Below are 27,903 nucleotides of genomic sequence, written 5' to 3'. Positions count from 1 at the left end.
CTCCTTATATCCACTTAATCCCAGAAATGTAGTATAGTTCTTGTTACAGAGTAAGAACTCAATATATATTGGCTGAAGGAATGAACAAATAAATGAATTGGGATTAAATGTTTAGGTGACAGTCTCTACAACCAGACTGTGAGCGCATGAAGTACAGAGAAGATGTTCTATTCATCTTTTTTCCTCCAGCACCTAACACAGTATCCAACACAAAATGAATGTGTACTAGATGCTATTTATTAAACCGTAGTCAAGAGATAAATACTTTATTTCAAAAGTGCAAAGAAGGGAAGATAAATCACATTTCTTTTTATCATGTAAACTTGTACCAAAGACTTATGAATAGATTTATGAATTGGAGTAGAAAACACAGACATTTCTACCTTGAGGATATAGAAGGGAACTTAGGAAGTGAGAAGTCAGGTTACTCTAGTCCTCTAGGGTGCTTAAAGCTAACTAGTCCTGTGAATGAGAATCTAACCTATGTGAAAATCTCCAGCCTGTACCTATACAGCATCAGCCCTGGGACAACACAGTCAGGGGCAGGCTGTAGTCACATCTCTTAGCCTAAGAGTACACAGCTGTCAGGGAAAGTCCTGATGGCCACAGTGAAAAAGGTCATGGGTGGAGAGAAGCAAAGTAGGAAGGATCGTTTGAAGCACAAACAAATGGGGAAACTGAACAGACAATCTCAGTATCACCACATCTGCTTCAAAAATGGCACACCAACTCCCTTCCAAAGTGCATCGTTACACTGCACCATCGTGGAAGAAATGGAAGAGCAGGATGGATTTGGCTGGCTGGAGTCACATCTTGGGGAAGCTGGCCAGGTTGGCAATGCCACAGGCGTTGTTCTTATTTCGAGCCATGAGGATATATCCTTTGTTTCCCCAGTTTTCTCCCCAGCTGTAAGACCAATCAAGAAAAATACTTAGTACTCTCAGTTTATTTATTCATTAAAATATTTACTGAGTATTGTGCGAGGTACTGATGGTACACAAAAATGAATATGATGCTTTTTACCTTTAAAGAGTTTAAAGTCAAGAAATAGGGAGAAGGCATAATACTGTAGGTATCAAAGGAGGGAAAGATTCCTTCTGATCAAGAAAATCTTAGAGGCTTGATGTAAGAGGCGGCATTTGAGCTGAGCCAAAAGGCTGAGTAGAATTTCGACCTGTGGGAAGGGGATGCCAGTGGAAGGGTGTGAAATGAACAACAGAGGCAGGAAAGTGTGGGGCACTGTTAGGATCATGTAGCTGAAAAGCAGTGTGCCTAACAGGGTGTAGTGGGAGAGATGTCTGGAAAGGCAGATTGAGATCAGGTTGAATTACCTTTACTGCAAGGTTAAAGAGCTTCACCTTTCCTCTGTGACCCATCATAGTGAGGAGCCAGTGAGGGATTTTGACTGGGAGAGTGATATGATCAGAGCTGTATTTGGGGAATATTAATCTTGAAAATGTAAGTTTAGAGCATAAGAAAGAGGCTGAAGCTGGTGATCTTGATGTGGGAGTAAACGCCATAGGAGAGATGGATGAAACTATGAGAGTGGATGAGATTACTAAGGAAATGAGTAGCGAGACTAGAAGACAAGAGAGACGACGTGAGACAGAGGAGAGAGAAAGAGGAGAGAGGATAGATTGTCTGTATATCTTCCTAAATTGTTTTCAGTCCTCTTTCCCCAACCAGCAACTTCTCTAATTACCCAACACATTTTATTTAAAACCTGTACCCTCCCCAACTCTCCCCTTCTCCAGGGACTCCCAGTGTTCCTGATCCTGCCCGGGTGTGTCTTTCTTCCTCCCAGCTCTCTTGGAAGCTATCTCCACACATGGCACCTGATCATGAAAGAACAGGGTAAGTGCTTGGACCTGGGAGTCAAGAGAAGAGACAACACAGGGCAGAAGCTGTGGGAGACTTGGGAAGATGCTCAGGTTCACCTTGAGTTGGAACTGTGATATAAAAAGTTGCTTCAGGTTTGAACAACACCACTGCGTGAGTCTGTGAGCGACCCAGAGTCTAGGGCTCCTGCTCCTTGGAGGGCACTAAGGACAGGAGATTTAGCCAGTGCTGCTGCCAGGTTAATGGTGATCAGCCAGGAAAGGAAAACTATAATCGTTATCAATCTGCCCCTCCCCAAAAGTCACAAGGTGCTAAAGAGAAATGGGAAGCAAGGTACCCTGGAGTTTTCTTTGTTCCCCAGCATAGGAAAGTAAACACTAACTTTTTTTGTTTATATCTTATTTCTAAAAAATGTTTCTCTTCACAATCTTTGGCAAGTTCTTATATACGTGTATCCTAAGTGTATCTTGAAGGAAAAAAACTGTTCAAAGGAATATTAAACCTTTATACTGTTCCCCTACTGTTAAAGACAGACTGCTAATGGAAACCACCCTAAGAAACTGATCACATTAGAGACAAAAGAAAGTAAAAATATGTAATCCCAAAGCTCCTGCTGGTTCTTTGTATTGCTTTATCTCATGGTTAGTTAGGTCTGTCTTATTGGGCTCTGAGCTCACTGAAGGTATCATCTGCTCATTGGTTTATGTATGTCACTAAGCACCTTGCACACAGGGAGCATCTGCCCAGCACATAATTGAGCACTATTGTCTGGCGGATATGGTTTGGATGTGTGTCCCCTCCCAGTCTCATGCTGAAATGTGATCCCCAATGTGGGAGGTGGGGCATAGTGGGAGGTGTTTGGGTTATGGGAGTGGATTCCTTATGAATGGCTTGGTGCCATCGCCTTGGTGATGAGTGAGTTGTCACTCTATTAGTTCATTGAAGAGCTGGTTCTTTAAAGAGTCGGCACCTCCCTCTCTCTCTTGCTCCCTCTCTCACTATGTGACATGCCTGCTCCCTCTTTTGCCTTCTGCCATGAGTAAAAGCTCCGAGGCCTTATCAGAAGCTGAGCAGATACTAGTGCCACGCTTTATATAGCCAAACAAACCTCGTTTCTTTATAAATTACCCAGTCTCAGGTATTCTTTTGTAGCAATGCAAAATGGACTAACACACTGGCCATTAAGTGTCGGACTCAGAATTAAGAGCCTCTGACTGAGAAGACAGAAGTGAGAACTCTGAGATAATTTTTTCTTGATTTGGGACAGAGAAAGGAATATTGGGAAGCTGGAGGTGAGGCTGAGTGTTAAAAGGGTGACTGAATAACAAAAGTAGTGTTCCCATCATTACCTGTTTTTAATTATCCAGTGCTTGTTTCCCTTCTGGATTCCATATCCCACTGCCAAAACCGCATGGTTCAGATTATCGCTATTGCAGCTTTCATCATAATACACACCTAGAATACAAACTACCAGTGTGAGGCTCTATGCAATCCAAGGGTCACCCTGTGGGATCTCCCAGTCTAGGAGACTGTTTGAAGAATTCCATCCGTGTCAGGAGGGTTTACCACAGAGATGCTGCTCCATACTGCAGCAGTTGTTAATTTCTCTCTGGCCACCTCCATGTGAATACAAAAACTAAGTACTGAAAATACTCAAGGTCCTTCGAGAAGCCATCAAGTTTGTATTATAAAAGACAGTGCTGTATAGGATCAGCAGCTTCTTACCTTTGCTGTAAAATTGGAAGGAAGTCAGGCTTGCATCAATGGCCACAGAGACAGGTCCCACTCGGGCCACTGCCCTCTTCAGGGCTTTCTCATTCCCCTCGGGGATCTCTCTGTACCCTCTGCATTTAGCTGCCTTGCCTGTTGGGTTGTACATACAACTCTCCTCCTGGAAGAAACAAGATTGTAATAGGACTAGGACAAAGCAATAGGCAATGAGTCCGTGAGTGAGAAACTCAACCAATATTTTGAGTGATGACAGTGAACTAACAGAGGCAGCAGTCTAGGGTTTCTAGAGAGGGTCTGTTCTTCCTCAGAAAAATGAATATGAAAAGAGGATTCCCTCCTTCCACCACACATAAAAATCAACTAACTACAGGCCGGGCGCGGTGGCTCATGCCTGTAATCCCAGCACTTTGGGAGGCCGAGGCGGGCAGATCACGAGGTCAGGAGATCAAGACCATCCTGGCTAACACGGTGAAACCCCGTCTCTACTAAAAATACAAAAAAATTAGCCAGGCGTGGTAGCGGGCACCTGTAGTCCCAGCTACTTGGGAGGCTGAGGCAGGAGAATGGCGTGAACCTGGGAGGCGGAGCTTGCAGTGAGCCAAGATCACGCCACTGCACTCCAGCCTGGGCGAGAGCGAGACTCCATCTCAAAAAATAAAAATCAAATAAAATAAAATCAACTACAGGTGTTTAAAGACATAAATGTGGGAGGAAAACCTGTAAAACAGTAGGGAAAGATTTCTGAAATAAGATTTTTTTAAAAAGCATAAACCATCTTCTGGCCACATAGTATGTATTAGCCTCAGGGGGCAGGAAGGCACCAGCTGCTGTGTGGGTAGGAGGCCAAGGCCAAGGCTTAGCTAGAGGGAAGACCTGGGCCCTCTGCACCTATATCAGGGGAACTGGTGTGATCCTTATGCTCTCATCAAAGACAAAATATGAAAGTACATAACAAGACACTAAAATAGATTAAAGAACTTAGCAATTTAGCCTATGACTTCCAACACTATATTTTACAGGTAGTTAGCAATGTTTTGTTGGCAAGCCACAATTATGGAATCGAACAATAGCCCATGTCAAGGTGGTGTATTATCTTCAGCAATTCATTTTCCTACAGACTACCCCTTCAGAACCCTAAGGTTGCATCCACAAGAACATATTATCTACTACTCAGGTGGCTGAGGCAGGAGGATTGTTTGTGCCCAGGAGTTTGAGGCTTTAGTGTACTATGATCATGCTGTGAATAGCCACTCTACTCCAGCCGGTGCAAGATAGTGAGATACCCTCTAAAAAAATACATTATCTAACATTATCTAAATATTAACAGCAATAGCAGCATTTGATATGCTATTTTAAGATTACAGTGGTCTACTGCCTTGATATTTTTCAAGATACCTTTGTTTCTCCATGTGCTCCAAATCCCTGATGCTTCCTCGTGCCAAAAATTACACAGAATTACAAGTGAAACAGAATATCTTGGAAATTTACTCAAAAAGATATTATGTGATGATACTTTAAAGTCAAAATAACCTGCATTATAGCTGGAACAAACTTATAATACCATCCCTTTAAAATGTTATCTGGCCGCCCTATCAGATCTCTTCTATCTTTTTATTTTTTGAGACAGACTCTCTGTCACCCAGGCTGGAGTGCAATGGCATGATCTTGGCTCACTGCAACCTCTGCCTCCTGGGTTCCAGCAATTCTCCTGCCTCAGCCTGCTGGGATTACAGGTGTGCGCCATCACACCTGGCTAATTTTTATATTTTTAGTAGAGATGGGGTTTCACCATGTTATCCCAGCTGGTCTCAAACTCCTGACCTCAAGTGATCTGCCTGCCTCAGCCTCCCAAAGTACTTGGATTATAGGTGTGAGCCACCATACCTGGCCATATCTCTTCTTTTTTCAATTTTATTTTTTCTTACCTTTCTCCATTCATAAATGAATAAAACACATTACAAAAATTGCAAAGGAAAATTAATCATTTTACTATATTAAAATTAACTTTTTTTTTTTTTTTGAGACGCAGTCTCGCTCAGTCGCCCAGGCTGGAGTGTAGTGGTGCGATCTCGGCTCACTGCAAGTTCCGCCTCCCGGGTTCACGCCATTCTCCTGCCTCAGCCTCCCGAGTAGCTGGAACTACAGGCACCCGCCACCACGCCTGGCCAATTTTTTTGTATTTTTAGTAGAGACAGGGCTTCACCGTGTTAGCCAGGATGGTCTCGATCTCCTGACCTTGTGATCCACCCGTCTCAGCCTCCCAAAGTGCTGGGATTACAGGTGTGAGCCACCGCGCCCAGCCTATTAAAATTAACTTTTCTAGATTGAAAGACATCATAAAGAGAATGAAAAGACAAACCTCAACTTTTAAGTACATAGTATTATATCCAAATATTCTTTTTAAACTTTTAAGAATCACTAAGAAAGAGAAAAAACAACCCAATTAAAAATGGGTAAGAGGTGGGGCATGGTGGCTCACACCTGTAATCCCAGCACTTTGGGAGGCCGAGGCGGGCAGACCACCTGAGGTCAGGAGTTCAAGACCAGCCTGGCCAACATGGTGAAACCCTGTCTGTACTAAAAATACAAAAACTAGCTGGGCGTAGTTGTGGGTGCCTATAATCCCAGCTACTCAGGAGGCTGAGGCAGGAGAATTGCTTGAACCCAGGAGGTGAAGGTTGCAGTGAGCCAAGATCGCGCCACTGCACTCAAGCCTAGGCGACAAAAGCAAAACTCCATTTCAAAAAAAAAAAAAAAAAAGGGTAGGCCTGGCATGGTGGCTTACATCTATAATCCCAGCACTTTCGGAGGTGGGAGGATTGCTTGAGCCTAGGAGTTTGAGACCAGCCTTGGCAACATAGCAAGACAATGTCTCTACCAAAAAAAATTTTTGTTGTTTTTGGGGACAGGGTCTCACTCTGTCACCCAGGCTAGAGAGCAGTGACATGATCATAGCTCACAGCAGCCTTGAATTCCCAGGCTCAAGTTGTCCTCCCAACCAGCCTCCTGAGTAGCTAGAACTACAGGTGCACGCCATCATACCTGGCTACTTTTAAAAAAATTTTCTGTAGAGATGAGGTCTTGCTATGTTGTACCAGGCTGATCTGAAACTCCTGGGCTTAAGTGATCCTCCCACCTCAGCCTCCCAAAGTGTTGGGATTACAGGCATGAGCCACCATGCCTAGCCTCTACAAAAAAAAAATTTCAAAGGTTTTTTGAAATTGGGTGGGCATGATGGCATGCACCTATATCCTAGCTATTTGGGAGGCCGAGGCGAGAGGATTGCTTGAGCCCAGGAAGTGGAGGCTGCAGTGAGCTATGACTGTATCACCACTCCCCAGCCTGGGCAACAGAGTAAGACCCTGTTTCAAAAAAATAAAAAGAAAAACAAATGAGCAAAAGATAAAACAGTTAATTCACTGAAGAAGAAATGCAAATGGCCAGATAAACATACTGATAAAAAGGTGATTGAATGGGATTTCTTATACATTGCAGGTATAAATTTTTCCAAATATTTTGGCAAACAATTTGACATTGTGTAGTAAAGTTGAAGACAGACATACCCTAAGACCCAGACAATTCAGTTCCAAGGCATTATATCCTAGTAAGAAATTCTTGCACATGTGCATGGGAGACATACCTAGGAATGTTTGCAGAAAATAAACATCCCTGGTAGATACATCTTACATTGTTACATACTAGTGGTATGAATTATACTGTCTTATCTCCTTAAGTGTCCATTTCCTCACCTATACATTGAAGATAAGTCTACCTTACAGAGTTGTTATGAGATTAAATGAAAAAAAGAAAAAGAAAAAATGCACTAAGGACATGGCTTAGAACACAGTAGCCATCATTTTTATTCTCAAACTTGCTATCCCTGTTTCAGAGGTTTCTGTTGTGAAGGCCCTACATTATATTATCTATCAGACCCAGCCCTATGTGTATAAAAAAACCCCTCAGGTTGCCTCCCTTTCAGATATGATTTCCTTCCTATGCAGGAGGAACTGAGTTAATCCCTTATCTCTTATATGAAGCAACTTGTTTTTTCTCTCATTTTATACATGTTAGCATGTAAACTTACATAATTTGCTGAAATGTTCTGAAAACTCACACTGAGATCATATAAAATAAAGCCACACAATTTGTGAAAATAGCATGGGGGTTTGTGGGTTTGTTGTGGGAGTGAGGAATTGAGCAGAGGGTTATAGAACCCTGCTCAGAAGTCTATGGGGTAGGTAGCCTAGCCTCTGTTTTCTCTCCATGGCAGAGATGCAAATAGGAGCTATAGTAGCTTAAGCTCCCTAAATTCTCCCAGATTGTGGAAATCTTCTTGGCCTTCTGTGGGAAATTATTCCATCAAGAAAGCAGGATAGGATAACAGAAAACAGTATTTCTGGAATTGTTTCCAGTACAAAATATCATGCTGGGGAAGGAGGAGCCGACAGAGCTGTATAATTGTGTGGCGCAATCTCACCTGTCCCACATATGGGTAGGCATCTTCAGAGTCAATACCCCGGTTCTTCTGCACATATTGGAAGGCATTGGTCATGTAGCCCCCTCCACAGCCATCATTCTCAGACACACAATCCACTAGGTTCTGGGGACTCAGATTTAACAGTTTGCCAGTTTTCTTCTTGAGTTGGCCCTCCAGGGCACCCACAGAGCTAAAAGCCCAACAGGAACCACACTGACCCTGAGAGGCATACAGAGAAACTATCAATCTTTGCTGTTTACATTTTCTATATCTTTTCTCTACCTGCCTGAAGAAATTCCATGTGTTCTAAAAATTTCAGCACAAATGTTGTCTTTGTTGTGAGTCTTCCTCTTCCCCTTAACATCTGTTGCATTGTTCTACTGCTATTGATTTTTGCTACCATTTTTACTATTAGCTACAGTAAAGCAGAGCACAGTACCAGCTTTGGAGGCATTTGTCCTGGGTGCTAACCCTGACTTTGCCACCCAGTAGCTATGTGACCCTGGGTAAGCTACTAAACTTGCCTGTGTCTCAGTTTCTCTATGCATAAAATATTGTTATGAGGATTAAAATATTTAACTCATGTAAAGAGTTAAGAAGTTCCTGACAAACAATAAAATCTCGAAAAGTATTAGCTATTATTGTTTGTGCAGCTAGATTGTAGATTCTTCTTTCTTTCCTGTTCTATTTTTTTAGATTGAGATTTCCTGAGGACACAGGTTGTATCTTAGTCATCTTGAATCTCTGCTGCCTAACACTGCATCTGGTAGGTTCTGGGGGTCAAGAAGTATTTGTTAAATGAACGTTAAATCAATTGTTTATCTTGCTGATACAATCCTGTGTTGTTTGGGTTGTGAAAAAACTGACATTCTCATGCTAGTAAGAATGTAAGATTGCAAAAACTTTTTTGGGCTGGGCATGGTGGCTCAGGTCTGTAATCCTAGCACTTTGGGAGGCCGAGGCAGGCAGATTGCTTGAGCCCAGGAATTTGAGACCAGCCTGGGCAACATGGCAAAACCCTGTCTCTACAAAAAATTTTAAAAAATTAGCTGGGTGTGGTGGCATGTGCCTCTAGTCCCAGCTACTAGGGAGGCTAAGGTTGGAGAATCACTTGAGCCTGAGAGGTTGAGGCTGCAGTGAGCCATGATTGCGCCACTGGACTCCAGCCTGGGTGACAGAGACGCTGTCTCAAAAAAAAAAAAAAAAAATTTTTTTGGGGGAGGAAAGGATTATTTGTGACCTAACAATTCCAATTTTAGGACTTATTTTGCATAAATATTTGTACATGTGCACAAAAACATATGCACAAGGGTGCTTATTGCAACACTATTTGCAATAAAGAAAAACCAGGCCGCGATGGCTCATGACTCTAATCCCAGCACTTTGGGAGGTTGAGGCAGGTGGATCACCTGAGGTCAGTTCAAGACCAGCCTGGCCAACATGGTGAAAACCCATCTCTATAAAAATAGAAAAATTAGCCAGGCGAGTGGCGCGTGCCTGTAATCTCAGCTACTCGGGAGGCTGAGGCAGGAGAATCGCTTGAACCCGGGAGGTGTAGGTTGCAGTGAGCCAAGATTGCACCACTGCACTCCATCCTGGGCGACAGAGTGAGACTCCATCTCAAAAAAAAAAAAGGAAAAGAAAAAGAAAAACCAGAAACAACCCAAATGTACAGAAACAAACGAGGTTAAATAACGGAATGGGAATGGGGAGATGTACCTTAATTCCTTGCCCTCTCTTCCTGGTGCCCTTTCACCTCAAGAACAAAGCAGCAGAAAAAGGAAAAGGTCATGCCAGATTACATATGCACACCCAGAAGAAAGGAGAGTACCTGATTTTTGACAGGAGTAACATATCCTTTCTTTCGATAGTCGACAGAATCTGGGGCTCTACCTTCCCAGTCTGGGATATAAAGGGTGTCATTACTGCGGGAATGAGACAGGGGTACTTTGAGTCCAGTCATCTTCTGAACCACCTCTTCACTGGTCTGAGACAAAGAAGAAAGAGGCTAGGCATCAGCAGGGAACTAAAGCAAATGGTGCAGGTGGGACAAGAGCTGAAGCTATATTTACCATGTCCCCCAAGTGGTTCATAGCCAGTTCATATGTATGGACACCAAGAGAAGCCTCAAGGTTATGGATGGAAATATACTTCAGGTTTTTTTCCCAAATTAAACGCCGAGAGATTTCATCCACCTAAACAAAGCATAGTCAGTACTTGCATAGACTGTGTACCGTTACATATGTAATATTGTGAAAGGTTTTAGGAGAATAAAGGAAACTCACAATCATAAAAATTTACAGTTTAGTTGGGGAACTAACCATGGAATTATTAAGAGCCTGCAAGAAGAGATAATATGTAAACAAATACAACACAAAGCTCTGGAGAGACAGAAAAATTGCTTATAGATTAACAGCATTAATCTTAGAACTCTTCCCAAAAGAGAAATGTAACACACTTATAAAGCAAAGGAAGGATACAATTTGACAGAGGATGATTTGAAGCATAGGAATGAAAACCGTATGTTAACATGAGTTAGGGAAGAGGGACTGATTTGCTTGGAATAAAGCATTTGGATTGAAGAAGGGAGTCTGGAAGCTAAGATGGGAGAGCTCAGGTCTCAGCCTTCCTGCCATGCCCCCTCCAGGACCCCAGGCACCTTGTTATATTGCTTCCTGTGGGTCTTCTTCCATAGCTCCCAGTGGGTGTCCAGTATCTCCTCAGGGTACAGAGCAAAGCTCACCACAGGTAGCAGCAGAACCTTGAGCCCCCACATCCTGCAGAAGAATGTAATTAGGGAAAACTCTTCCATTTGGCAGGGCAACAGGGGAAAGCTAGGCTTTATGAGGAAGAGGAAGGTAGACGGAAAAAGAGTGATAAAACAATGATAGTTAGGAGGGGCCTGTGTTTAGATAGAGTGCTGGAACATCTGGTTCCAAGGACTTTGATCTAGGGAGATTTCGCCATTTCTCTCTTTCTCTCTCTCTGTCTCTCTCTCTCTCTCTCTCTCGGGAGATTTAGCCAACATACACACTCTGTTTCTCTGTCTCTCTCTCTCTCTCTCACACACACACACACACACACACACACACACACGTACACAACCAGAAATGGGATAGAAACTGGACAATCAGAATGGGCTCAGTGCCTGTTTCCTCCAGGGTCCCTAGCAGGCTTGGAGACAGACAAAGAGCAAGGTGGTAGTGGGGTTCAGAATACACAAAGGAGAGACTTCCGTCTAAGTTTTGCTTCCTGATCATTTCTTCGAAGCATTCTTCTTTCTTGCCTAAATTCTGGTACTTTCCCAGATCTTGTCAGAAGAGGACAAGGGAAAATATGACAATGCTTCCTGTTTTCTGAGACATTTTATATCTCCTCATTCTCCTTATGCATTTCTTCCTCCTTTTTCTCTCCCCTCCCTCCTTAGGCAGGAAACTGCCCTAATCTTAACCAGATGCTGCGGGCAAGATTTTTTATTTTTCCCCTAACAACAAAAACCCACTGTGGCTGCCGCAAAGGACGAGAAGCCTCAGATCCAAGGTTTGTTAGAAGAATGTTCAGACTGAAAAGCAACGTTCTATGATGATGAAATTCACAGCTTTTCATAAGTTTACTCTAGTTAGCTTCACTCATTTCTTGCATTGGCTTTCTTAATTACAAATCCTCCATTTTAAGAACAATTTGCAGCCTGCAGCATGACATATGGCTTACACAATTGCTTATAGTCCATTTACATGTAATTTTGCAAACTGGCAAAATGTCCAGTAGGACATTTAAAAACTAGAGTGTTAAGGGCTTTGAGATGTCTCAGTGAATAGGAAGCACTCAGCTACTACCTCCCCATACCACTCTCCTCCTCCTCACTAAGGAGTTAACCCTTTTGATCCTTGTTGGCCAAAGTAGAAAACGCTGCAGAAAGGCCACTCTTGAAGGATGGGCAAATGATTCCCTATATACTTTGCTTTTACTAACAATCATGTATGTATATATATAAATCATACAAGGAATTCTACAGATTTCCAGGCAGATTTTATTTAGCCAGAGAATGACCTAAGAAGTGCATCTCTGTTTTCATCTGCAGAGGCTAAAAGTTTATGTGATCCTCAAGTCACTACATCCCTAATACTCAGAGAATTGACAGGAATGAAAAGCTAAAAGATCTAAGAAGTTGCAAACGTTACCTGCTGATGGAAATCTGTTGTCTGGCTTCGTTTCGGCAGCAAAGTGTGGGCACACCATCAGGGGTGCTAGATTTATTCCATCGGGATTGCGGAAGTCAGCTCCAGTGGTCGGCTGGAAAATTTGGGTAAGAGGAGGAGGCGGGGATAGAAATGCTGAGAGAAGGAAGGGTAGGGAGGAGGGAAGGAGGCAGTGGATTTGTAGTGTTTCTGTGTGTGTGCAGCATGTGTGCCAGGGTAGGGAATTACTAGGTATTTAGTCTCACAAGACTGTCTTTGGTGGCAAATAACAAGACCTCAATATCTATTGACTCAAATAGGAGCTTACTTTCTCTTTTGGTGAGTAAAAGGAAGGACACAGCCCTAGTCTCTCCCATCCTTCTTCTTCAATATCTTTATTTTAATATTGGGGGATTACATCTTTTCCTACCCCTTTCCTGTTATGATTTACCTCTCCAACATTGAAACCTATTTTCAAATTTGTGTCTGACTCTCACCTCTGGGACGTGGTAATGAACATAAAAGGCTATAAAAGAATAACGTAATGGAAGCCATAGGCTCCAGAATTCTTTGTATTTTTATAAGCTTGTTGGTTGCAAGTTGTCATTACTTCCAGGCAGAAGAAGTTTTCCCAGCCTAATGTGGTTTTGCTGAAGGAGGATATGCCCAGAAAGTCCAGGTGAAACTGTCTTTAAAAGTAACCAAAAACAGCAGTCCTGGTTATTTATGACAGCACTTGAATCAATGCCGTAAGTTCTGATGGACTCACATGTGACCCTGTTGCTAAAACTCTCAGGTGGTGGGATGCCCGATAAACATCATCTGTCTCAATTAAAATCCCCAATCTAGGACAAGTCACATGAGCTTCTCCAAATGCTTCCCCAACATCCAGGCATGTGACAGATCATAAGAATCTAGCTGAGTCCTCAAACCACACCCCAAACTTCATTTTCTTCCATAAACAGATGTGGGGAAGGAGGAAAAAAGGCTTCTTGGAATAGAAAAGATAATAAATGGGATCTGTAATAGACTCAGTTTCTAGCTGGATTCCATGCATAAACCCTCAAGAATACAGGCTTATGCCTCTGGATTTTAAGAGTTGCTAATGGGCTAGGCGCGGTGGTTCACGCCTGTAATCCCAGGCCTTTGGGAGGCCAAAGCATGTGGATCACCTAAGGTCAGGAGTTCAAGACTAGCCTGGCCAACATATAGTGAAACCCCATCTCTACTGAAAAAAAATACAAAAATTAGCTGGGCATGGTGGTGCACACCTGTAGTCCCAGCTACTTGGGAAGCTGAGGCAGGAGAATTGCTTGAACCCAAGGGACAGAGGTTGCAGTGAGCCAAGATCGTGCCACTGCACTCCAGCCTGGGTAACAGAGCGAGACTCCATCTCTCACAAAAACAAAAAAACAAAAAAACAAAAAAACAAAAAAAAACTTGCTAATGAACCAACATAGTCTCCTTGAGGGAAACCAGGTCCAGACTTGAACAGTTTAAATTTCACTCATCTTAATCCAGAAAAGGACATACTGGGGGAAGGCATCCAGATGTGCCCTAGTGGTTTTCCCAACTCTTCCCCTCTCCCCCAAGAACCCGGGCAACGCCCACCCCAAAACCCCCACCTCATAGTCAGAGCATTCCTGCTGATGTTACTCAGAATGTGTCAGGATCAGGAGGACAAGTGGGGGGGAGGCATGCAATGTGATCAGAACCCTATGATTTCTGATTCCTGAAATTAAAGACACAATGTGCCTTATGTTTGTATGTCTGGAGCTTAAACTATAGATTCCTCTAGTTGTGGGTGCCTGTTGTTTATGAACTGGAAAGGAATGATAAAGCCGCAATCAAGATCACACAACACAAGAAATTTTACAAAAGGAAAAAATATTTTGTTTGAAAATCTTTGCTACATGTCATTATTTTTGCCACTGTAAAGCTTAGCACAGATGCCAGCAATACAGAAATGGCCAACAAGAAAACAAAACAATCAAAAATAAAACCCTGAAGGAAAAGCAAAAACAAAACCCCCAGAGCATCTTCTCGCTATCCTCCCCTTCCCCAAAAGCCCTATAATAACTGTACAATATTATAGTCCTGATCACATTTAAAAACAGTCGATTATTAAAAAACAAGGGTTCTATTGGAAACTCAACTTTTTGGTTTCATAAATTGTGATATAAATATATATGTATACTGTAAGTGTGCACATAGAATAAAAAAATAAACTGTCTCCTTTTTTACTCCACTACCTGGCACCAGACTGGAGACATAAGGAAGGGAAACCCAGCAAATGGACATTCCTTTGGCCTCTTCAAGGCCATCCTTGCTCCTCAGTCCCCTATGACTACATTTAATATATCTTCTCATTAATTCAGTCTTGCACTTTAGCTACTGGCCAAAGCCAATTAAAAAAAGAAAAAAAAAAGCTGGTATCTACGACTGTTACCTGAGGAAGGTAAAGGGTGAGGGTAGTAACCTGTATCCACATTTATATGGCTATTGTCAATTACCAAGTGACCCTGTTGAGATGGGTGTCCAGGCCCCATCTATCATACGGAATTATGATACTTGCACTCTAAAGCAAAACCCAATCTCAAGATTGGAGGGAGCAAAGAGGAAAAATCTCTTAGGGCCAGAGAGACTTAAATCTCAGTTTCTTGCTAAACTGGGTATTTTGAGTATGGGATGAAAGAGGCTACTTTGCAAGAGGGCTTCGTATTTGGTTTACACTCCAACAATGAGGATTTTCACTGGGACGGCTAATCCAAGAAGTTGAGTTTCCATGCAGAAATAACCTCTACAGAACACACATCATATGTGATTCTGACAGAAAAATGCAGCATTATCTTTATGGCCAAGTCTTGGGTTCCAGAAAGTGTTTATCTTGCCAGCCTATTTAGGTAATGTTTGCAGATCTTCCAGATAAGGTGAGAGCACCAAAAGCAGGAGTAACCCAGCTTTATCACTGAATGTGTTCGATAACAGACAACCGTATTAACAGCCGACTTTCTATATTTGCTTTACAGTTGTATATTGGCTGGGCATGGACGCAAGCGCAGCAAAGACATTTATTTAAATATTCTTTGGCTGCAATACTAAGTGGAAAACACCTGGAAGATTTAACTCCTTAGGACTCTTTGAAAAGTACACAGAAAGACAAAGGTAAAATCGGGGACAAATTTTGCATAACTCCCTAATAGGGAGAAAGAGTGAAATACAGAAGCACATGCGTGTGCGCACACACACACACATACACGTACACACACATATACACTCTCTCACTTACTCACATGTTTCTTTCCAGAGGGATTGCTCACAGGCAGCAAAAAGAGCCTATGCTCACTTGCTAAAGCCCCATATATACCTACCATGTTTCATGGTCCTCAAATATGAGGACATTTCTCCTCTCCTCCACTCTCTTCAGAATTTCTTTCTAAAAACAAGCCATACTATCCAAGGCAAACAGTGGATGTCAGGTTCTTCTAACCTGCCTCTTGATCTTAGCACAAATCAACACTATACAATTTCAGGTCAGGAGACATAAGGAAAGGTGTTTTAACTTCACCCAGCCTTAAATTTTCAGAGAGTCCTAAAAGCCTTGGAGATTCATTCCATTTCTTCTATAAATGTTACCTTAGAGAGGCAACAGAGCAGGGGAACAGCCAGAAGGGAAAGGGGGTACATGTCAGGGGTGAGGAAAGGGAAGGGAGAGGAACTTTTATTCCGTTTACACAAAGATTTGCTTTTTAAAAACAAACAGTGATTTTTTTCTCCCCCACCCCTTATCCTCACCCCAATAGTTCTATTCTGAAAAGGGGGGAAACATAGTTAGATCAGGGAATTCTTCATTGTTGTAGCTGTTGCTCTGATCTCCCAGCATGGACAGCATCTCCTGATAAAAGAAAAAGATTAAGTTTGGGTCACACACCTTGATCTCTTACACTGACCAAGTTCTACTCCACCATTCCTCTGCACTACCATCCTTGACCCCGAGTCTTTGCTGTGCTGAGCTCTTAGCCTTCCTTACTTCCAACAACTTTGACTCCTTTAGATCGCAGCCTTTTTTCCTAATCCCTTCTGTCTTCCTCCTACAGTTCCACCTTTTTCCTTTTCCTAGTTCTCAATATTTTCAAAGGGAGAAAAATCTGCTTGCTGTATTTCATATAACCCCCTATAGACATATATGGAGTCTTGTTTTCCACCAAGACCTGTTTTGCTTTCTTTCAATCTTTGCTTTAAACCAGCTCTTCCTTTGTCTTGCCTAAGATTACTCCCTTCACTCTTGCAGTCCCTCAGGACTTGTGTAAATAGACCATTATGGCTATAATCATTATGTTCTATTTCATTTACTTTTTATAATTTTTTAAATGGAACACTTCATGAATTTGTGTGTCATCCTTACGCAGGGGCCATGCTAATCTTCTCTATATTCATTCCAATTTTAGTATATATGCTGCTGAAGCGAGCACTACTTTTTATTTTTAATCATTCTGTCTCTTTTAAACCCAAAGCTACTGGGACTTGGGTATGTGGAGCTATTTGAATGAGCTAAAGTAACTTTCTTTGGCATCTTCCTATAGTGCTAAATTTGTCTGTTCTGGTTAAATGGTATGTATCACACTCAATTCATACCCTTTTTTGTTTGTTTGACAGGGACAGGATCAGGCTAGTTGCTCAGCCTGGGTTTGAACTCATGGCCTCAAGTGATCCCCTGCTTCAGCTTTCTAAGGGGTGACATTATATACACAAGCACCACTGCATCTAGCTTCCGTAATCTTTTCAATAACTGACAGTGATCCCTACATTTATCCCTCTCTGTCTTCTCACATATACCCCCAACCAAACACCTCAATCGAGGCATGCTTCCTTCACTGTCTCTCCTCCTCCTGGACCCTTTCTCTCCCAGCTTCTAATTTCTGAAAGTCTTTTCACTCTCTTACCTGGAAGACCTCAGGCTGGCCAGGTTGCTGTGCTGACGGTTGTTGAACATGTTGCTCACTAGAACTTGAACGATGATGAGGCTGCTGGCCCTGCCACTGTGGCCAGACACCCACACCCTCTGCTGTCCGTGTCTGGAATTGTCCTGCAGTCTGTCCAGTCTCAGGAGCTAGAAATACAGCAAGGAAGAATAAACAACTCCAATCTACACAATTCCATTGTGTACTAATGCCACAAGTAAACAACTATAGGTAAGCCATTAATTTTACCTAGGATAACTCTGTCCTTCTCTCTGCCAATCAATGCCTTTTCTATCTCAAAACTCAGCCCTAAATTAATTCTTCTTCTCCAGGCAGCCTTTCCATAGAGTTCTTTACTCATTTAGGATAAATGTGCATACTATTAAATGTATAAAAATTTACATGATTTTTGTTATATGTGCTAAAGTATTTTTCATGTGGGTAGTTTTTTTTTTGAGACGGAGTTTCGCTCTTGTTGTCCAGGCTGGAGTGCAAAGGCGCGATCTCAGCTCACCGCAACCTCCGCCTCCTGGGTTCAAGCGATGCTCCTGCCTCAGCCGCCCGAGTAGCTGGGATTACAGGCATGCGATACCACGCCCGGTAGAGACAGGGTTTCTCCATGTTGATCAGGCTGGGGTTGAACTCCCAACCTCAAGTGATCCGCCTGCCTCAGCCTCCCAAAGTGCTGGTATTACAGGCGTGAGCCACCGCGCCCAGCTGGTAGGTTTTAAATTCTAAATAGATTGTCACCTTGCATTTCCCTACAATCAGGTCAGTGTACCCAGAACACAGGCAAACAACTTTAACTACCAAATCCTTTCTCTTTAGCGGTGCGATTTTCCTGTTACTCTCCTTATGGTCTGGACTCACCAAAGTTAGATCCACGATTGGTGAGACTAGGGTAGGCAGCAGCACCAGGCGATGCAGTTGGAGCACCAGGGAGGGACATTGAGCTGAAGGAGGATGAAGTCTGAAAGCTGCCCACACCAAATTGGGAAGTACGAGTCTTAGCAGTAGCCTGGGTAGCCACCTGCTAAAGAGAGATGGAGAGGGGATACAGAACAAATACAGCATTAACATCATTGCGCATACCATGCCTATGAGAGTCAACACTGTCAATCACTGCATCCTTCTGAACCAAGCTCATCACTTATTTCCTATTGTATATTTCTTCCAGTTAACTCTCAATCTCTCTTGACACTATTTTTTAGGCAGCTGAGATAAAAATACAAAAAAGCAATGAACTATGGGATTAATAAAAGTTGTAAGAATTAAATGAAAGCATCTTATAAACTGTGAAGTTATATAAAACTAGAGGCATTCATAACAGTAAAGTATTATATGCAGGCCAGGCGGGGTGGCTCGTGGCTCATGCCTGTAATCCCAGCACTTTGGGAGGCCAAGGCAGGCAGATCACCTGAGGTGAGGAGTTCGAGACCAGCCAGGCCAACATGGTGAAACCCCCGTCTCTACTAAAAAAACAAAAATTAGCTGGGCATGGTGGCACGTGCCTGTAGTCCCAGCAACCCAGGAGGCTGAGGCAGGAGAATCACTTGAACCCAGGAGACAGAGGTTGCAGTGAGCCAAGATCACGCCACTGCACTCTAGCCTGGGCAACAGAGCGAGACTCTGTCTCAAAAAAACAAACAGCAACAAAAAAAGTACCATATGCAGAGAAAAACTACTCTGCACCATTATTCAGTCTGTTCTGCCTTCATTTTTCCTAATGATGTATTTTTTATAAAAACTATTTTCTCATGAGAGTTGTGTATATGCATTATAGAATATTCGGAAAGTGAAGGAAAATATAAAGAAAATAAGAATCATTCATAATTCCATGGTTAACATGTTTGGATAATTTCTTCCAGTTTCTATTTTCTCATGCATTTTGTACACAATTGAGATCATATTGCATATAACATTCTGGAACCTGCTTTTGGTTTTGACTTTTTAAAACTATTACTTGTATAACATAAATATATAGTAATATTAAAGAATCTTTCTTTAGACAATGTATTTATTGTGTGTTATATTATATATATGAATATTATATAAGAATTTTTCGGCTGGGTGCAGTGGCTCATGCCTGTAATCCCAGCACTTTGGGAGGCCGAGGCAGGCAGATCACGAGGTCAAGAGATCAAGACCATCTTGGCTAACACGGTGAAACTCCGTCTCTACTAAAAATACAAAAAATTAGCCGGGCATGGTGGCGAGCACCTTGTAGTCCCAGCTACTCGGGAGGCTGAGGCAGGAGAATGGCATGAAGCGGAGTTTGCAGTGAGCCGAGATCGCGCCATTGCACTCCAGAGCCTGGGCAACAAAGCGACACTCCGTCTCAAAAAAAAAAAAAAAAAAAAGAATTTTTCAGCCAGGCGCAGTGGCTCACGCCTGTAATCCCAGCAATTTGGGAGGCCAAGGTGGGCGGATCACAAGGTCAGGAGGTCGAGACCATCCTGGCTAACATAGTGAAACCCCATCTCTACTAAAAATACCAAAAAAAAAAAAAATTAGACAGGTGCGGTGGCGGGCGCCTGTACAAGGCCCAGCTACTTGGGAGGCTGAGGCAGGAGAATGGCGTGAACCTGGGAGGCAGAGCTTGCAGTGAGCCAAGATCGCGCCACTGCACTCCAGCCTGGGCGACAGAGCAAGACTCCACCTCAGAAAAAAAAAAAAAGAATTTTTCAACTTTTTTGTAAGCAGACATCACTGTAAGTTAGTCATTAATTTTCTCCTTTGTTCCTGCCTTATGGAGTCCTAAACAAAGAGGAAACATCTTAGAATTTACTCCAAAACAAATCTGAAAATCAGACGTGCTCAAAATGTTCCAAGTGAGCAATTCTGATTTAAGGTGAAAACCACAGACTCTACTGAGATTTTTTTTTATTGTCTGTGATTTTTAATTAGCTACTCTCAACAAAGATGGAAATTGGAAACTGGAGAACAGGGGTTGGGGAGAAAGTATTTAAAATAGAAAACACTGATTTTACATATGGAAAAAAGCCTAAACAAACAAAAAATAATACACAGGGAACAAACAGATGATAAGTTTTACCTGGGCAGAAAAGCCTGAGCGGGTAGTAGGGGTCCAAGTTGGGGCTGCTCCTTGGGTGGGGTTGGAGTGGCGGGAAATCTGGGCCAACATCTGTCCTGCAGAAGCTGATGGCTGGACAATGGTTACAGGAGGGGCTAGGCCACTATTCCTAGGAGTGAATAAATGAGGTAAAAGATTAAAAGGATAGATTTATCACAGAAGCTAGGAATCAAAGGACAATCTAGTGCTATCCCTAGATCCCCTTGACTTCCTGCAGGTTAAGGAAAATTTGATAACAATTTGGAAAAGACAAGAAAGACTGACAGTCACACACTGACCAGGACACACAGAGATGGAGCCTAGAACATGGCAATAGGACAGGTGCAAAGAAATAGGAGGAAGAAAAGCAGCTTGTTTGCCTCACGCTAGGCCCTACAAGCTTCACTGCTTTTTCTGAAATAACCGGAGAAAGCAAGGGAAGAATAAAATTTGGATTCAGCAGCTGAATCCCTCAGGGCCCTGTAAAGCAGCACATATATACGGGGCTCACCTGAAATTCTCTGCCGGCCGGGGGGTAGGAGGGAATGTGTTGCCCTGGGAGAATAGCTGTTGGGTGGCAGGGACAGTGCTGGAGGAGATGCCTTTACTCTGATCTGTGGACCAAAAGGAGTTGGGGGAGGGCCAGTCAAGGGGCAGTATATTAGTTCAGCAAGTTCCTATTTACTCAGGTGGTATTATGATTAAGTGGAAATACACTGGAAGATTACTGATTGGGCAGTGGCGTGCCCATCAGTAAGTGATCTAAATGAGAATTTAAAAGGATAATGAGAAGGAACATACCCGCATTGATGTTATGATAGATTTCTGAAAATCTTGGATCTCTATCCTGGGCAAATAAACCATCTGACTTCTCAAGGGGCTTGCTGTGTTCTGGTCCTGTGGTTGTCACAGGCTGAACCACCTGTGGAATACAATGATAAAAATGACCATTAAAGATTTAACATGACAATTCAATAACCCTAAAATTCATATACAACATATGTACATTCTAACTAGTACTGGAGAACACTTCCTAAGTAAATACTCCCTACCCTCTTCAACGAAGAGGACACAACTCACCTGGGAATGATTGTAGCTGGCCAGTCCATCTCTTCCTGGTACCATGTCCAATTCTGTTTGCTGTTGCTGCTGCCTATACGTCAAAGGCCAGTTGAGAAGAGAAATAGAAAAAAAAATTTTTTTTTAAAGAATCTGGAGAAAGAACCTTAAAACAAATTAAACAGGCCAGGCATGGTGGCTCACGCCTGTAATCCCAACACTTTGGGAGGCCAAAGCAGGTGGATCACCTGAGGTCAGGAGTTCAACACCAGCCTGGCCAACATGGCAAAACCCCGTCTCTACTAAAAATACAAAAAATTAGTCGGGGGTGGTGGCAGGCACCTATAATCCCAGCTATTTGGGAGGCTGAGGCAGGTGAATCGCTTGAACCCGGGAGGCGGAGGTCACAGTGAGCCTAGATCGTGCCATTGTATTCCATCCAGCCTGGGCAATGAGAGCAAAACTCCTTCTCAAAAAAAAAAAAAAAAAAAAAATTAACCAACCAAATAAAAAATATATGGGATTGCAAATGACCACCCCCCAGGTGACTGCTCAACAGATTATTATTTCACCCTTTCTTACCTGGGTGCCAGCTGTCCTGAGCCCATCTCCAGGGGTAAATTAGCTGTGGGACCTAGTTGTGGCCTCTGGATTGTGTTGGAGAGTGTAGGCCGTGGTTCTTGGCTAGAGTTCCTAGGAAAACAGAGTAGACAGTAAAGAGGGGGTGGAGGGGGAAGAAGGGGGGAGAGAGAGAAAAAGAATCAGATTCTGTATGTAAAGCTCTATAGATTCATCTGTAGGTGGAACAATCAATAAATCTTTCATTAAAGTCCAATCCTACAGTTAATCTAGGGAGTCAGTTTCAGCAAATAGAAACTATGTTCTATGACACAGGGGTCATCTTGTTGGGTTCTAACTCTTTCTAGGTATTCAAAACCTGGTTGTTGTGGATGTGTATATATATTCATATAAGGTATTTTTTAAAAGCATAGTTAAAAAAATGAAAGTACGTACACTGTACATCAACAAAGACTATCTGGAGTGTGAGAATTTTATTCCTTCGCTTTGTATTTTTCAATACTTTCCACATTTTCTATAAAGAATATTTATTTAAAAATAAAATACTGGCCAGGCACGGTGGCTTACACCTGTAATCCTGGCACTGTGGGAGGCAGGGCGGATTGCTTGAGCTCAGGAGTTTGAGACCAGCCTGGGCAACATGGTGAAGCCCCGTCTCTACAAAAAATACAAAAATTAGCAGGCGTGGTGGCGGGCTCCTGTAGTCCCAGATACTCAGGAGACAGGTGGGAGGATCGCTTGAGCCAGGGAGGCGGAGGTTGCAGTGAGCTGAGATAGCGCCACCACACTCCAGCCTGGGTGACAGAGTGAGACACTGTCTCAATGAAACAAACAAACAAACAAATCCCTAAAAGCTAATTAAAATTAATCATGGTAGGGAAAATGATACATAAACATGGAGAAAGCAATTATTTCCAGAAACTCAAGTCCTTAAAACAACTTAAATTTTTAAAAATTTAAACAAAATGGAAACACAAAAATGATGGCTGTTGTGTAATATAAAGATGCAAAAAGACAAAAATAAAGAAATACAATGACCATGACCATCCACTTGAGTCCTAAGTTAATAAAAATTTCTAACGCAATCCACTCTGTTATACTAAGTTAGTTAGCAAAGAATTAAACTTTACAAGTTCTAAAGACTGAATTGGACAAAACTGTTGTCACTAGGTATTATTCATACTTGCTAAGTAGTCATAATCTGATCTTCAAGAGGTGGATTCAAGGCCAATTCTACAGAAAAAAAAGATTAAATGGCAAGGTGGTAACCTGACAATTGATACCTACTAGATGGCTATTATAAAAAAAAGGCAATAACAAGTGTTAACAAGGATGTGGAGGAATCAGAGCCCTTGTGCACTGCTCCTGGGAATGCAGAATGATGGGGCAGCTTTGGAAAACAGTTTGGCAGTTCCTCAAAAGGTAAAACAGAGTTACTATATGGCCAGCAATTCCACTCCTGGGTGGAATTCAAGAGAATAAAAACATATATCCACACAAAAACTACTAAACAAATATTCATGAAAGCATTTTTTCAGTTCCTTATCCCTATTTTATATATGGAAGCATTTTTGATAACCAAGAAGTAGAAACAATCAAATGTCCATTAACGAACATACAGACAGTATGTGGTATATCCATACAATGAAATCTTATTTGGCAATAAAAAGAAATGAAGTACTGATACATACTACAACATGTATCAGTACAGATAACCTCTGTAAACATTATACTAAGTAAAAGAGGCCAGTTACAAAGGAACTACAAAGTCTATGCTTCCATTTATACGAAACGTCTAGAACAGACAAATTTATAAAGACAACAGATTCATAGTTATACAGAATTTCAGAGCCGGGGGAAAGAACAGGGAATGACTGTTAACTGATCTAGAATTTCTTTTGGGGGAATGAAAATATTCTGAAATTAGACTGCAGTAAGTGTTACATAACTATGTGATATACTAAAAAACACTGTATACTTTAAATGGGTGAGGTGTATGGTATGTGAAATATATCTCATAAAACTTTTTAAAAAAGAAACTGAGAAAGAAAACTCAAATACAAAAGTGCAAAAGAGAGGAACAGTAACTAATGAAAGAGGAGGATGTAGCTATGCTCTAAAGAAAACTGACCAAATCAGGCCCACTGCCTGTTTTTCTAAATAAAGATTTACTGGAACACAGCCACATTCTTTCATTTGTCTATGACTGTTTTCATGCTACAGCAGAGTTGAGTAGGTGGAATAAAGACCACATGGCCCACAAAGCCTAAAATATTTACTATCTAGCCCCACTTATAGAAAGAGCTTGCCTACCCCTGCTCCAGAGGAAAATCCTGCCAGACTAGAGCAATAAACTGGTGTACAAAACATAATCCTTTCCAGAAAGCATTGATACATAGAATTGAAACTAAACCCTTCCATCTCAGGACCTAGTCTCTGAATTATTGTTTGTAAAATCTTACTCTGGCCAGGTGCAGTGGCTTACACCTGTGATCCTAGCACTTTGGGAGGGGGATGGACTGCTTGTGCCCCGGAGTTTAAGACCAGACTCTGCAACATGGAAAAATCCCATCTCTACAAAAAATACAAAAATTAGCCAGGCGTCTTGGTGGATGTCTGTAGTCCCAGCTACTCAGGGGACTGAGGTGGGAGGATCGCTTGAGCCTGGGAGGTTCAAGCTGCAGTGAGCCATGATCACACCACTGCATTCCAGCCTGGGTGCCTGAGCGAGACCCTGTCTGAAAAAACAAAACAAAACAAAACAAAACAAAAAAAACCTTACTCTACTCTGATCAACTATCCCAAATCCTATAAGCTGGAAAATGAGGAACTTCAAACTAATGGTGTTTAATACTAGAAAAGTGGAGGAGAAAGGGATAGCTTGATAAGACTAAGAAGAGTTGGTACATTAGAAATCCCAACACTGGAAAATGCCTATGTGATATTATGAAATACAACTGATTGCTCAACATGGAGGCTAGGGGCACTGACCCCTGTGCCATCGAAAATTCCACTGTAAACTTCTGACTCCCCCAAAACGTTACTACTAATAGCCTACTGTTGGCCAGAAGCCTTACCAATAACATAAACAGTTGAACACGTTTTGTATGTTGTACGTATTATGTACTGTATTCTTACAATAAAGCTAAAGAGAAAATGTTATTAAGAAAATCATGAGAGAAAACGCATTTACAGCACTGCACTGTATTTATCGTTATCATAAGCTTATATCATCTTACAAGATGACTTACAAGATGAGTCATCTATATGAAGTGGCAAGCAACCACAGATGCAGACTTCATTCTACAGTACATATCAAGCAATTCACCTTTTTCTTATAATGTCATGACTTTTCCCTGCTTCTTGGGAAGACTTCCAGCATCACTAGTGGCACTTCATACTGTTCCCAAATGTTATTCAAGGTTTCAGTATTGCACTAAACACGATGAAAAATATGCAAGAACCATGAGATTTCACTTTTTACTGCAATATGCAATTTACTGGAGTGAATTGCTCATGAAGAGATGATTAGCATCACACAGCATTTTAAGCAAACTGGCAACAATTGAGCAATAGGAGGTGGCTACCAAATTATTACAATAGTACAATATATACTATAGTTAACTTTACGCAGTTATGATTTAAAACTGCATCTTTACATTTGTTTACATTTATTTCAACTACAAATGGTGCCATTGTACAAATGGTGTGTATGTATACGTTGTGATACATTTTTACTTTTTTTTTTTTTTTTGAGATGGAGTCTCCCTCTGTCACCCAGGCTGGAGTGCAGTGGTGTGATCTCAGCTCACTGCAACCTCCACCTCCCAGGTTCAAGTGATTCTCATGCCTTAACCTCCCAAGTAGCTGGGACTATAGGCGTGTGCCACCTCGCCCAGCTAATTTTTGTATTTTCTTTGTTTTGTTTTTTTTTCAGTAGAGACAGGGTTTCACCACGTTGGCCAGGCTGGTCTCGAACTCCTGACCTCAAGTGATCTGCTCAACTCGGTATCCCAAAGTGATAAAGTGATGGGATTACAGGTGTGAGCCACTGCACCTGGCCAGCATTTTTACTTTTTATAATAGATTTGTATATGTTGTATGGTAGTAAATGATAAAATAGACTAGAATTTATATATATTTAATACATTCATGCATGACATGCCTAACTTTTTCTAATTTTTTTCAATACATCCAAGCTATGTAACTTATTTTTGGGTTTTTCAAATTGTCACAAATATTGAAAGAATTTTCTAATATATTTACTGAAAAAAATCCATGTATAAGTGGACCTGGATTTTTACCAATTAAAATCTTTGGAATCTTCAGTGTGATAACTGTCTTTTTGTCTGCTAATGAGTTGACTGAGGGCTGGCAACCCCTAGGGAGCTTTAAGATGGGGGCTCGTCTCTGGAAAGATCAAAGCAAAATTAGAGGGCTGGGACTTTTAGCCCTAACCCTCAACCTCATGGAGGGGAGCGATACCTAAGGTTAAGCTGATCACCAATGGCCAATGATTTAATCACTCATGGCTACATAATGAAATTTCCATTAAAACCCAAAAGGACTGGGTTTTAGGAGCTTCTTGATAGGTAAACACATGGAGATCCCTGGAGGGTAGCCCACCCAGAAAGAGTTTGAAAGCTCTGCGCTCCTTCCTCCTTACCTTGCCCTATCTATCTCTTCATCTGATGTACAAAGTATCCTTTGTAATATCCTTTATAATAAACTGGTAAACATAGGTGAATGTTCCCTGAGCCATTCAAGCAAATTGACTGAACCCAAGTAGGGGGTCATGGGAGACAGGTGGTCAGTCAGATGCACAGGTAAAACAACCTGGGGCTTGCAACTGGCATCAGAAGTGGGAGCAGTCTTGTGGTACTGCATACACAAATTGGGGGATCTGATGCTATCTCCAAGTAGATAGTGAACTGAATTGAATGGAAGGACACCCAGCTGGTGTCCACTACTGATTGCTTGATTTCTTTTTTCTTTTTTTTTCTTTTTTTTTTTTTGAAACGGAGTCTCGCTCTGTAGCCCAGGCTGGAGTGCAGTGGCGTGATCCCAGCTCACTGCAACCTCCACCTCTCAGGTTGAAGCGATTCTCCTGTCTCAGCCTCCAGAGTAGCTGGGACTACAGGCGCATGCCACCACGCCCGGCTAATTTTTGTGTTATTGCTTGATTGTTTACCCCTCACATAGGGCATCAGAAGTGTTTTGTGTTGTGAGAACAGATGAAAAACAGTTTTTTCACACTCCTGTATAATACATACTTCACATTGGTGTTGGTACAGATGATGTACTCAATTTCATCTGAGTAAGGGTTCTGGAAAGTAAAGGAGCTCGTTCTCATCCAGAGCCATTCTTGGTTCTTAGACCGGAACCGGAACATGACAGACAGCACTTGGCCTTTTAATTTCACTACCTGAAAAAGTTTTCATGCCATCAGTGGAACTCACAGAAAATTTTCATTACAAAAATAAATAAAAATTTTCCAATTTCTACAACTCTTGTCATTGTCCTTGAGGCACCAATATTTTTCAATATTAAAACAAAATGAGAGTAAAACCTAAGTGATTAAACATGGAAGCATATTTCTCACATTTCCTTTCAGAGACTTAAGTTTTTTTGTTTTTTTTTTTTGAGACAGAGTCTCCCTCTGTCACCCAGGCTGGAGTGCAGTGGCACGATCTCTGCTCACTGCAACCACCACCTCTCAGGTTCAAGCGATTTTCCTGCCTCAGCCTCCCGAGTGGCTGGGACTACAGGCGCGTGCCACCACGCCCAGCTAATTTGTTGTATTTTTAGTAGAGATGGGGTTTCACCATGTTAGCCAGGATGGTCTTGATCTCCTGACCTTGTGATCCGCCCGCCTCGGCCTCCCGAAGTGCTGGGATTACAGGTGTGAGCCACTGAGCCCAGACTTTTTTTTTTTTTTTTTTGAGACAGAGTCTCGCTCTGTCACCAGACTAGAGTGCAGTGGTGCAATCTCAGCTCACTACAACC

General features: G+C 42.0%; 2 protein-coding genes and 1 non-coding gene across 17 annotated transcripts in view; all 3 read right to left on the bottom strand.

Annotated features, from left to right (window-relative positions):
• Positions 1-215: 215 nt before the first annotated feature.
• On the bottom strand, positions 216-13,026 carry CTSK (cathepsin K). Of its 2 annotated transcripts, none has more exons than XM_063663678.1 (9): positions 12,723-13,026; positions 12,229-12,340; positions 10,707-10,824; positions 10,120-10,242; positions 9,879-10,034; positions 8,048-8,266; positions 3,565-3,730; positions 3,189-3,294; positions 216-906 (listed from the first exon to the last, which is right to left on the bottom strand). In XM_063663678.1, the coding sequence occupies exons 3-9, from the start codon at positions 10,821-10,823 to the stop codon at positions 807-809; spliced, it is 987 nt and encodes a 328-aa protein (XP_063519748.1). In that variant the 5' UTR covers position 10,824; positions 12,229-12,340; positions 12,723-13,026; the 3' UTR covers positions 216-806. The 2 variants fall into 2 exon arrangements, with proteins under 2 accessions (XP_063519748.1, XP_063519751.1); XM_063663681.1 differs by having other exon boundaries at positions 12,836-12,981.
• A 1,069-nt stretch (positions 13,027-14,095) lies between these two features.
• Positions 14,096-27,903, bottom strand: part of ARNT (aryl hydrocarbon receptor nuclear translocator) — a 64,536-nt gene continuing 50,728 nt past the window's right edge. For 8 of the 14 annotated variants that reach the window (XM_054474545.2, XM_054474538.2, XM_054474536.2 and 5 more), the window contains 9 exons: positions 27,171-27,322; positions 21,901-22,011; positions 21,340-21,412; positions 21,061-21,181; positions 20,771-20,873; positions 20,242-20,389; positions 18,057-18,219; positions 17,169-17,335; positions 14,096-16,120 (listed from right to left, as the gene is read on the bottom strand). In XM_054474545.2, the coding sequence (XP_054330520.2) occupies positions 16,031-16,120; positions 17,169-17,335; positions 18,057-18,219; positions 20,242-20,389; positions 20,771-20,873; positions 21,061-21,181; positions 21,340-21,412; positions 21,901-22,011; positions 27,171-27,322 (1,128 nt within the window). In that variant the 3' untranslated portion in view covers positions 14,096-16,030. The remainder of the gene's footprint in view (positions 16,121-17,168; positions 17,336-18,056; positions 18,220-20,241; positions 20,390-20,770; positions 20,874-21,060; positions 21,182-21,339; positions 21,413-21,900; positions 22,012-27,170; positions 27,323-27,903) is intronic. The other 6 variants (XM_054474539.2, XM_063663624.1, XM_063663631.1 and 3 more) reach the window with 1 other exon arrangement.
• Positions 16,590-16,697, bottom strand: LOC129029737 (U6 spliceosomal RNA). Its single transcript, XR_008500380.1, has one exon. It is a non-coding gene; the product is annotated as a U6 spliceosomal RNA (small nuclear RNA).

This window comes from Pongo pygmaeus, chromosome 1 (assembly GCF_028885625.2).
Source record: "Pongo pygmaeus isolate AG05252 chromosome 1, NHGRI_mPonPyg2-v2.0_pri, whole genome shotgun sequence".
In the NCBI taxonomy this organism is placed as follows: Eukaryota; Metazoa; Chordata; class Mammalia; order Primates; family Hominidae; genus Pongo; species Pongo pygmaeus.
Note: the sequence above shows the minus strand (reverse complement) of the source record. Positions and strands in the feature narration are given on the sequence as shown.